This window comes from Aquarana catesbeiana, linkage group LG03, assembly GCF_042186555.1.
Source record: "Aquarana catesbeiana isolate 2022-GZ linkage group LG03, ASM4218655v1, whole genome shotgun sequence".
Taxonomy (NCBI): domain Eukaryota; kingdom Metazoa; phylum Chordata; class Amphibia; order Anura; family Ranidae; genus Aquarana; species Aquarana catesbeiana.
The window spans coordinates 418,347,726-418,359,506 of record NC_133326.1 but is presented as its reverse complement, the minus strand read 5'-3'; the positions used below and the strand labels follow the sequence as shown (position 1 = coordinate 418,359,506).

Genomic DNA, 11,781 nt, shown 5'->3' with positions numbered 1-11,781 from the left:
GAAGTTAAAAGCTGACTGCTGCACCATATTTTGCTCTCTCCAGTTTTAGTAAATCAACCCCAATCTCAGTCCGAATTACAAAAGCGTGTTTTAGGTGCAACTATTCTCTTACTAGGCTTTAGGTCTGTGATGTTGATTCGTGCATGATAAAAGCAGCATCAAAAGGATAATTTAAGAAAAACATGGAGGGCAGATTTATAACGTACAATTAAAGCTGCAATACATAGAATCCTTTACAATGTAATTAATGGTGAACTAGTAGCTCTGCCCTATGCTAGACCAGACACTAGCAGCAAAGAAGCGTGGTTTTCGCATGGTAGAACGTACGACACACGTCACGCGCATCCGCCACACCAGGTGACAAAGCCAAGCCTCGTTATTGGATAATACGCCGACCTCTTCCAAGCACTTGTCTCGCGAGATCTAGGCTGTCTATTTAAGTAGTGGTTGGTTCTCCCGCCCGCCCTCAGTAGACCGTCCATTACAGAAAGACGTAGCGGTGGAAGAAAGGGAGCAGCGTGTAAAGATGGAAGACAGCATGGACATGGAAAATCTGGCCCCCCTGCGCCCCCAGAACTTTCTTTTCGGTATTTTGCGGCTCTTTGGTTGTCCTTTACCTTTTTGTTGTAGTGTATGTTGCGGCGTGTTTGTGCTGCTGGCGAGGCCTCTCCGCCTTTCTTTCTGCATGCTCTTAGAAGGGTGACCTGATGAACGGGCAAGCTTATACTGTTATCTGTTGAAGTAACCTTGTTCGCTTTTCGATCTCTGATTTGTACGATGTGATCGGCACGTGAGCTCTGTAGTCGTGATTTGGCCGGTGAGCTATTGTAACGCACCGCCACGTGTGATTAGCCACGTGCTTGCGAGGAAGACCTCTGTCTGTATATATGGCCATCTACTGTAGGCCTGATCGTCGCATGCAGTACAGCTAGACTCTAAAACAGGCCATGCACTTTGCTAGTTGTTTGCCCAACCTGCCCTAATTGAAGCGACACTTTCAGAAAGTTTGAAACCATGATTCAATTCATGCCATGACCTAGAACACAGTTCATAGCACTTCTTTTTTTTTTTTTCTTTTTCTAACAGTTATACCTGCTATTAGATGAAGCAAACCTTTTAGTGACTTTTACCTATAGGTAGTGTAAGTATCTCCTAAACATGTGCAGTTTGGGAGATGTTTACAATACGTGCAGCCAGTGACATCACTGGCGCATGCGCTCTTAAAGTGGTTGTAAACCCATTACTGGCCACTTTTTGCTACCGGTAAGCCTACAATAAGGTTTACATGTTGCTACCCCAGATATCTCCTGAACCTGCATAGTTCAGGAGATAGCCTTTTAGATCAGCATGCCTGCCATTGCTTCAGCTAGTGTGCCGTTACCGGCAGCTCCATGCCTGGAGTGCGCCGGAGCCCGCAAAATCCGGAAGTAACTTTTTTTTTTTTTTTTCTGCAAACCCTCCTAGATGGTATAGTAGTAGATAGTATTTTCTTAACCACTGTATAAACAAAGCTGGAATAAACGTTTTCACACTTTTGTCACCAGAGCGGTATACACTTCAATCTAAGGTGAGTATTTCATAATGAGTTAGTAGGCTATGCCTACTAGCTCATTATGCCTTTGTCTTGCAGGGTTTTTTTTGTGGGTTTGCAAACACTTTAACCACTGGGCACTTAAACCCCCATAATAACCAGACCAATTTTCAGCTTTCGGTGCTCACATTTTGAATGACAATTACTCAGTCATGCAACACTGTACCTATATGAATTTTTTGTCCTTTTTTTCACACAAATAGAGCTTTTTTTTGGTGGTATTTAATCAGCGCTATAAAAGATTGAAAATTCGGTAAAAATAATTTTTCTTTGTTTCGGTTATAAAATTTAGCAAATTAGTAATTTTTCTTCATACATTTTGGCCGAAATTTATACTGCTACATATCTTTGGTAAAAATAAGTACAAATCGGTGTATCCCCCAAAAGACCCCTTTTTGGAAAGACATTCCAAGGTATTTAGAAAGATGCATGGTGAGTTTTTTGAAGTTGTCATTTTTTCCCACAATTCTTTGCAAAATTGTCATATTAGCAGGTTATTTCTCACACACAGCATATGCATACCACAAATTACACCCCAAAACACATTCTGCTATTACTCCAGAGTACGGCGATACCACATGTGTGGGACTTTTACACAGCGTGGCCACATACAGAGACCCAACATGCAGGGAGCACCTTCAGGCGTTCTAGAGCACCCAGGCCAATTCTGACATTTCTCTCCTACATGTAAAAATCATAATTTATTTGCTAGAAAATTACATAGAACCCCAAAACATATGTTTTTTTAGCAAAGACCCTAGAGAATACATTGGTGATCATTGCTTTAAAAAAAAAAAAACAGTAAAGTTAGCCCAATGTTTTTGCATAATGTGAAAGAAGTTACACCAAGTAAATAGATACCTAACGTCATCCTTCAAAATTGCACACGCTCGTGGAATGGCGCTAAACTTCGCTACTTAAAAATCCCCATAGGTGACGCTTTAAAACATTTTTTACTGGTTACATGTTTTGAGTTAGAGGAGGTCTAGGGCCAAAATTATTGCTCTCACTCTACCGATCGCAGCAATGCCTCACGTGTGGTTTGAACACCGTTTTCATATGTGGGTGGGACTTGCATATGGCATGACAGGTCCTCTTTACAGTAAGATATGGGGTCAATAAGACCCCACATCTCTCCTCTAGGCTGGGAAGCCTGAAATAAAAAAAGATCCTGGCTTCGATCATAGCGGTGAGTCGGTAGAAGCATCGGGGGGGGGCGTCGCCTCTCACCTCCTGTAAGAACGATCAAGCAGTGGAACAGCTGCTATGATCATTCTTATGGTGTAGGGAATCGCCGGCTGAAAAAGCTGATATCTGAATGATGCCTGTAGCTGCAGGCATCATTCAGATATCCCCGCATAAAGTCAAGGACGTCGTATGGCGGGCGGGAAGTGGTTAAAACGCTTTTTTTTTTTTTTTTTTTTTTTTTTTAAGAGTTGTCCATTTATACAATATTTCTAACATAGCATGTACATACCAAAAATGACACCCCAAAATAGATTCTCCCACTCCTGAGTACGGCGATACCACATGTGAGACTTCCACAGCCTGGCCACATACAGAGGCCGAGTACAGCCAAGTATGGCCGGGCATTACAGGGTATTGCACAGTATTTGAGCATGGAGGGATGGATGTGGCTGCTTTGTCAGAGCAGAGCTGTGGGCACTACACATCCAGCCCACAGCGCTGCTGCCATCCGATCTCTCCCCCTCTGTACCGATCGGTACACAGAGGGGAGAGGAACGGTTTGTTTACATGTGATCACTCCGTCATTTGACAGGGAATTGCACAGAGTATTGTGTATGGCGCAGGGTATTTCTGAGCATGGATGGATGTGGCTCTGTCACAGGGCAGCGCTCTGGGCACTACACATCTAGCCCACAGCTCTGCTGCCATCTGGTTTCTCCCCCTTTGTACCGATCGGTACACAGGGGAGATGGGAGCCGGCGTCATGATGCCGGTTTGTTTACATGCGATCGCTCCGTCATTTGACGGAGCGATCGCATGGTAAACGGCCGCGATCGGCGGCCCTTTACCGTGATCCTTCGGGTCCTCTGTACCCGGCAGTCTCGGAGGTGCGCGTGAATGGAATTCTGGGAGGACGTCACTGCACGCCCTCCCAGAGTTAAGCAACCGCCCTGTAACCGTCATTTGGCTATGGGCCGGTTAAGTGGTTAAGGAATGGCGGCACATGTGAGGTCATTGTGGCCTGGCTACTCGGAGCCTGCGAACCCAGAAGAAAGACAGCTGAAGATGGGAGCCCCTGCAGTGTCGGTACTGCTTTGTTTCAAGGTAAGTTTCACATAATGTGCTAGCATGCTATGTATGCTAGCACATTATGACTTTACATTGAAGGGGGAAAAAAGTCCATTGGTATACAACCACTTTAAATCCCAAAGAAAAAATGTCGATAGATGTGGCTGCATTTGTTTTGTTAGGCTTTTTTCCCCTGGCAATCTGGGTGGTAATACCCCACATGTATTGAGTACCCCCACTATGGATGAATAAGCAAAGTGTGGACAGCAGCATTGTCGGGGGGGCGGTGGTCTTAAATGTTTATGCATATTTAAATACACTAACAAATTGAAGCCAAAATTTAACTTGCACTGCAGTTACAGCAACTGTTTTTTCTTATGGGGTAAAAGTGTTACATAAATTGTAAGCACCCATGTCGGCAGTAAATGGTTTCTCAACACTGCTACATTTGCAGGAAAGTTTGTTCTGTTAAACACTGGCAAGGATCCCCAGATGGAGGGAAAAAGCTTAAAGTGGCTGTAAGAGCTCATGCACATTGCAGCCCAAAAAAAGCTGTTTTTACAGGCATTTGAGCCTTTATTTCGGCTTGAAGTTTGTGCTCTTGTGCACTTTTTTGAGCATAAGCATTTTTTTACAAACCCTCATAGATAGTATTTTCTTAACCACTATATAAACAAAACAAAGCTTGAACAAACGCTTTCGCACTTTTTTTAGCTCTTTGGAGCACTAGGTCCTCTCAAAAAAGTGAGTGGTGTTTTTTTTTTTTTTTTTTCTGCCTGTAGAAGCATAAGCATATGCCTGAAAAAGCCATAGTTTGCATGGACACATTGACTAACATGGGAGTTTCCAGGCATAAAAAAAGGCTCAAATGCCTGTACGAGCCAGCCGCCTCTTTGAGCTCTAAACTGCCGTGTGCATGAGCCCTTAGAGCCGGTTCACACTAGAAGCGGCACGACTTGCAGGTCGCCTCACCTGCACACGACTGCCACAGCGACTTGCAAAACGACTTCTGTATAGAAGTCTATGCAAGTTGCCCCCAAAGTAGTACAGGAACCTTTTTTCTAAGTTGGAGTGGCTTGCGTCGCTCCGATTAGAACGGTTCCATTGTACAGAACGGGGGGTGACTTGTCAGGCGGCTAGGTCGCCTGACAAGTCGCCCCGTGTGAACCGGCTCTTAAGCTTCAGTTTTTTTTTTTTTCCCCCCTAAAAATATTGTTTTGGCACAGAGCAACCCCAAGCCTCTTCTGGGGCCCCCATCAGCACTACAGGCACTACAGGCTCCTCTTCATCAGGTGACCCCAGGGAACGCCACTTTCCTTGTAGGCACCAGTGTGTGCTTGACCCCGAGTCCTGCTGGTGCATAAATTACCACAGTGGGACATGGCCCCACCACCCCCTCACCCCACCATGTCACTGGATTTGATTGGCTCCTGCTGCTATGAAGTAATACTGACTAATATGCTAATAAGCTAAAGAGCATATGTGGTAGTAACAACTAGTAAAACGACCAAGAACAGTAATGAGCAAATATATCAAAGTGTGCTGTGCATATAAAAAACTTAATATAATGGAATTCAAATTAAAAAGTCCTCTGAACAGCAATAGTTCTCTGAAGAGTGATAAATGGAAAAGTGCAAAAATAAAGTGATTGTCTTTCTTTGCAAAAAAGAGAAGGTAAAGTGCAGTTTTTTTTTTGTTTTTTTTTTCTCCCTCTACGCCACACTTCTGTGCATGTGCATCCAGGGGTGGTGACCCAAAAGTGGCCTCTTCCGTGTGATGCACTGTAAAATGGATGGCCTCTTACCTCACGGTTGTAAGGTAACAGCATGTTTATAATAGTCCACAGGTGGTTCCCCTATCCTGGAAGTGACTGGGCAAATATACCCTATTTATTGGCATAGAACATGCACTTTTTTTCCCCTTAAAATCAGGGGAAAATCGTTGATGCGTGTTAGGCACCGATCCCCACTGACAGAGGGGGAGAGGAGTGAGCGGCGCCAAAATACACATAGCTGAGTGTACTTGGCTCTGCTCGCAGTCACGCCCAGTCCCGCCCAGTCCCGCCATTGGTCCTGTGTTATGTCTGTCATAGGAGCTGGGCCATAGGGCGGGACTGCGAGAGGAGCCGAGTACACAGGACATCCGGTTCTGTATCTCGGCGGCGCTAATTTTAAACGATTAGGCTGCAGTGAGACAGGGCAAGGCTGCAGGTGGACACTGATAAGGCTGCATTGATGGGAATTTAAGTTTTTTTTTTTTTTTTTTTTTTCCCTTAAAATTCCCTCCTAAACTTGGTGTGTGTTATACGCCGATAAATGCTATATATGTCTGCTCCTTTATGACCAAATACCACTATCCCTTCCACAATTTCACTAGTAACTCCCACAGTGAGATTGTATATAAAATGACATAGGGAAGAAGCGGATTCCAGAATAGTGTAGTATGTCTTATGCAATCCCCTTCTTCCGTATCATTTTATATACAATCTCACTGTGGGAGTTACTGGTGAAATTGTGGAAGGGATAGCGGTATTTGGTCGTAAAGGAGCAGACTTCCATCTTCATAGTGACTGTATATATATTTATCTCCTGTGAGTATTATAAACATGCTGTTGCCTTACAGTCGCGAGGGAAGAGGCTGTCACTTTTGGGTCACCACCCTGCACCACTAAATTGGGTGCACATGCACAGATGTGTGGCGTACAGGGTGTCACCAGCGACTCATACTGTACTTTTTTTTTTGCAAAAAAAAAGATCATCATTTATTTTTGCATGTTGCACTTTTCCATTTATCACTCTTCAGAGGACTTTTTATTGCTGTTCGGAAGATTTTAATTCCATTATAAAGTTTTTTTTTTTTTTTATATGCACAGTACATTTTGATATATTTGCACATTACTGTTCTTTGTGCATGTAGTTTTACTAGGTGTTTCTACCACATTTGCTCTTTAGCACATTAGTCAGCATTACTTAACAGCGCAGCACTATTTTTGTTTTTGATTTCTTCCTGTGGTTATGGAGTAACCTTCCAGTGCCCTGCAGCTATCACCTCTTTCTTTCACAGCGTGGGAATACCTATTAATTTTCCTGCTGATATTATTCTGTCCAATTAGGAGAGAGTGGTGGGGGCTGCTATGCTCTTACACATTGCTGGATTGGATGGGCTCAGCAACGGGGGAGGGGGCAAGCTGCAGCACAGGTTTTTCACCTTAACGCATAGAGTGCCTTAACCACTTGTAGACAATCTGACTGTATACGTTATCATTTTGACGTTCAGTACTGTTATGCTAGTTGCCCATAACCCCAGCATAATTTTTCCCTTGGGCGGCCAGCTTTCAGATAAGTGATCCCAGCGGTTCATTTTATAGGTGGCGGGAGAGGCGCCCCTACCACTTCCCAGTAGTTTCTGAGCTTACTGGAGCAGTCGGTAAGCCCGGCACCGATGCAACAGATGGCTAGGCCGGAAGTCGAGTGAGGGCAAAATAGCTCCTACAGCTAAGTCTACAGCAGCGGTGCTCAGCCAATCACAGCAAGCAATGTAGACTAGTCTGTGTTTATGGAAGTCAACGCCCATACCAGGAACAGAGTGCGGTATAGTACTGTAGTATGTAGACAGCCACAGATACCGAACATAGTTTTGCATTTGCACATGCAGCGGGCTGACAGCTTAGGGGGAGACATAGTTTAGCCCAACAGCAACAAACTATGGTACAGTAGTTCAAAAGCTGGAGTTCTCTCTTAAATTGAAGTGCAAAAAAACTGTAGAACTACTACAATGAACCAACAAATGGCACAACTAGACAATTGGAACATACTAGGTAGTCAGTCATACTATGTTGTATGTTCCAATTGTCCAGTACTATAGCACAGTCCAATACCAATCAATTTACTATGTTCAACATGGTAAATTGGTCTATGCTACGGATTTTTAAATTTATCTCAGTAAGTGGCAAACTTTGCTTTAAGAACAAAAGCTGTTCAGCTTTCTAACAGGAGACGGTTTCTTTTCTCATGAAGAATATGAGATGCTAGACTGAATATTCTCTCTGTACTGGTGCTTGGGGCAGATATTGATCTGTGCAAGCAAGGGAAAACGTTCTTTGATGCGCCAGTACTCAAGGGGATTGTCGCTTCTGGCAATAGGCTGTTCAGCTAAATGTCCAGCTGTTGGGTAGCTGCACTTGTGGCACCGCTATGGATTGGGATGCATTCATGTATAATTTCTTCAAACATATCAGATATGGAGGGAGTGTGTTCCCCTTCACTTGTATGCAACCGTTTCTCACTTTCCTCTGTGCGACACCATAAAACTCCTTCACTAGATGCCTCCAGCACCTCCATTTGTGGCAGTATCATTTCCCGTACATGCTGCTTTTTCTCCACATTAACCATTAGCTGCCCACCCACTGTCATGACGGCGGGACGAGGCAGCTGTTCTGGGCGGATGTGATCGCCTTCCCGAGCCACTAGGGGGTGGGAGTGCCCGCCGCATCGCTCGAAACCCGATGCACGTGCCCGGCGGCCGCGATGTCCGCCGGGCACCGTGATTGCCGGGTAACAGAGCAGGACCGTGGATCTGTGTGTAAACACAGATCCACGTCCTGTCAGAGGAGAGGAGACTGATGTGTCCCTTGTACATAGGGACACCGATCGGTCACCTCCCCCAGTCAGTCCCCTCCCCCCACAGTTAGAATCACTCCCCTAGGACACACATTAACCCCCTCACTCACCCCCTAGTGTTAACCCCCTTCCCTGCTAGTCACATTTATACAGTAATCAATGCATTTTTATAGCACAGATTGCTGTATAAATGTGACTGGTCCCAAAAATGTGTCAAAAGTGTCCGATATGTCTGCCGCAATATCGCAGTCACAATAAAAATCGCAGATCGCCGCCATTACTGGTAAAAAAATAATAAAAATTCTATAAATCTATCCCCTATTTTGTAGACACTAACTTTTGCGCAAACCAATCAATATACGCTTATTGCGATATTTTTGTTAAAAAAAAAAAAAAAAATTAGAAATATACTTATTGGCCTAAACTGAGGAAAAAATTTGTTTAAAAAAAAATGGATATTTTATAGCAAAAAGTAAAAAATGTGTTTTTTCAAACTTGTCCCTCTTTTGTTTATAGCGCAATAAATAAAAACCAGAGGTGATCAAATACCACCAAAAGAAAGCTCTATTTGTGGGGAAAAAATGATAAAAATTTCATTAGGGTGCAGTGTTGCATGACCGCGCAATTGTCATTCAAAGTGCGACAGCGCTGAAAGCTGAAAAATGGCTTGGGCAGGAAGGGGGTGAAAGTGCCCTGTATTGAGGTGGTTAAAGTAATGCTCTTTAAATCGAGGATCTAGAACTGTTGCAATGCAGTACAGAGGGTTGGACTCGTTGTCTCGAAACTGGTTGGTAACTGCCTCCAGCAGAGTGGTTTTAGCCGTTTTTACACCATGGTCTGTTTCTACCTCTTTTCCAAGCAGACTCTTCAGTGCAGCAATCAAGGGAATGACTTCAGAAATGGAAGAATTAGCTGAGCTTACCTGTTCAAATGGAGATAGAAGAGGCAAACTATTTTCAACTAACGTCCACTGATGTGCACTCAGTGTTGCTGGCAGCTTGTAATCTGCAATGTATGCAGCTAAAACACGCTTTTGTTCAAAAAAAACTTTGTAGCATATAGTAGGTGCTGTTCCAACGAGTGGCTACATCTTGCTGCAGTCATTTCGGTGCCATTCCAAACTGCATCTGCAAAGCTTGTAATCTGGAATAAGCAAGCAGAGAATGCTTAAAGTGACCCACAGTTTTTCTTCCTTTTGATACAATATCAGATATGGTGCCAGAGGGCTGACTCATTCACAGCCAATTGTAGCGTGTGTGCCATGCATGGTATGCTTTGAAGTTCACTGTCCTACATTGCCTGTGAGGGGGGGGGGGGGGGGGTAAAAAAGACGGAATCAATTTAAATGCTAATCCCCAGGAGGCAGCTTCAAAAAATGAAAACTAACTTTTTTTTTTTTTTTTTAATGGTGCTGCTCTTGGCATGCAACAAGGTAGTTATGTCTGCACTGCAGTACTTCTGACTTGTACCAAAAAATATAATTGAACTGAATAAATTTGATATGGATTGCATTGCTTGCAATTGCATGCTATTTTATTTTTTTGAGCTACTCTGCAGTATACTTCATGCACCTTGTTGTCATTGAATAAAATTTGTCACTTTGTCTCAGCGTAGTATTATAAGTTATACGACACTGACATGACAGCAAGCGCATGAGTTTTTTTAAACATGACAGTACGCAATAAATATAATTAATATATTATATATGAAATATTTTCATGTTTAAGAAAAATTAATGCGCTTGCTGTCATGTCAGTACTGTATAACTTGTACTCTGTCAGTGACACATTCAATAACAGCAAGCGCATGAATTTTATACTGTATACTACAGAATAGCTAAAAAAATGGCTTGCAAATCCATTTATTTCATTTCAATTCATATTTAAACAGTCAGTTCAATTATATATTTTTTTTGTCTACAAGTCAGATCAGATGTACTGCAGTGCAGACAGTCATTTTAAATAGTCAGTACTAGACTAGTACTATAATAAAATAATCAAGAAATAAAATTACTAGTTCTTCAGTTTAAGAAGGCAAAAGCAGCAATGCTCACCGGCGAATAGTAATGGTAGCCATCCAGGAGTGACAGTACCCACTCTTGTACTCTCGCTTCCCGGTGCCGTCTCTCTCGCTTCCCGGGCGTCCGCGGGGAAGGTTCTTACGAGTGTGGCGTCTTAAGGAACATGCACGCCGCCCATACGAGCGACATCACCCGCTGGTTCTGCCGCCTCTACTGCGCATGTGCAATTTTTGGCGCCAGGATCGGCAAGAATTCGTTCGGCTTTTTGCCGAAAGTGCCATTTTCGGCCGATATGTTTTAGTGGCCGAAATTTTGGTGCATCCCTACTATTATTCCTATTACAAGGAATGTAAACATCCCTTGTAATAGGAATGGTGTGTGACAGGTCCTCAATAAGACCCCACATCTCTTCTCTGAGCTAGAAAGCATGATATCAAACAAAAAAAATTCACGATCTCATGCTTACCAGCTGCTTTGTTTACAATCGCCGGGCCTCTGACCATAGAGATGACTGGTGACCATCTGGTCACTGGAAATCTCTATGGTTGTCACCTGGCGGCTGATGCTTTCTCCAGGTCCCTGAAGGCACGTGAGAGCCCGGAGAAGCACCGGATGGTGGCGGGAGGGGAGGGGGGTGCCCTCCCATCGCCTGTAAGAATGATCAAGTGGCGGAACTGATCATGGTGCACAGAATCGCCTGCTGAAGAGGATATCTGAATGCCTGTAGCTGCAGGCATTCAGATATTCCCACTGAAAGTCAAGAACATATGATGGCCTTGGGCTGGAAGTGGTTAAAGATTTTTTTTTTTGGTCTGTGTAAAAAAAAAAAAAATTAAGGGTAAATATGATTTGGGTTATTTGACCCCAGATCTTTCAATAGAGGACCGGTCATGCTCATTTCTATTACAAGGGGTGTTTACATTCTTTGTAATAGAAATAAGTGATCAAAAAAGGGTCAGTGTAAAAACAAGAAATTTAAAGCTTGGCTCCCCATTACTCCATGCTCACACACAGAAGCATTTGAAAGTCATGTCCGCATATGTAAACGTGTTCCGTTACCTGTAATTCTAAACGCTTAACCTGTAGTGAAAAAAAAAATGTAAAGCGTCACCTATGGAGATTTTTAAGTACCCTAGTTGCAATTCTACAAGTGTGTGCAATTTTAAAGCATGACCTGTTTGGTATCCATTTACTTGGTGAAAAATCTTTCACATACAAAAAAATTGGGCTCACTTCACTTTTTTTTTTTTTTTTTTTTTTTTTTTCCAAAACTGCGTTTGAAAGACTGCTGCGCA

At 43.3% G+C, this 11,781-nt stretch overlaps 1 protein-coding gene across 1 annotated transcript in view; it reads left to right on the top strand.

Moving 5' to 3' along the window:
- Positions 1–430: 430 nt before the first annotated feature.
- Positions 431–11,781, top strand: part of NPM1 (nucleophosmin 1) — a 44,908-nt gene continuing 33,557 nt past the window's right edge. The window contains exon 1 of the mRNA XM_073620751.1: positions 431–587. Coding sequence (XP_073476852.1) covers positions 527–587 — 61 coding nt within the window. The 5' untranslated portion in view covers positions 431–526. The remainder of the gene's footprint in view (positions 588–11,781) is intronic.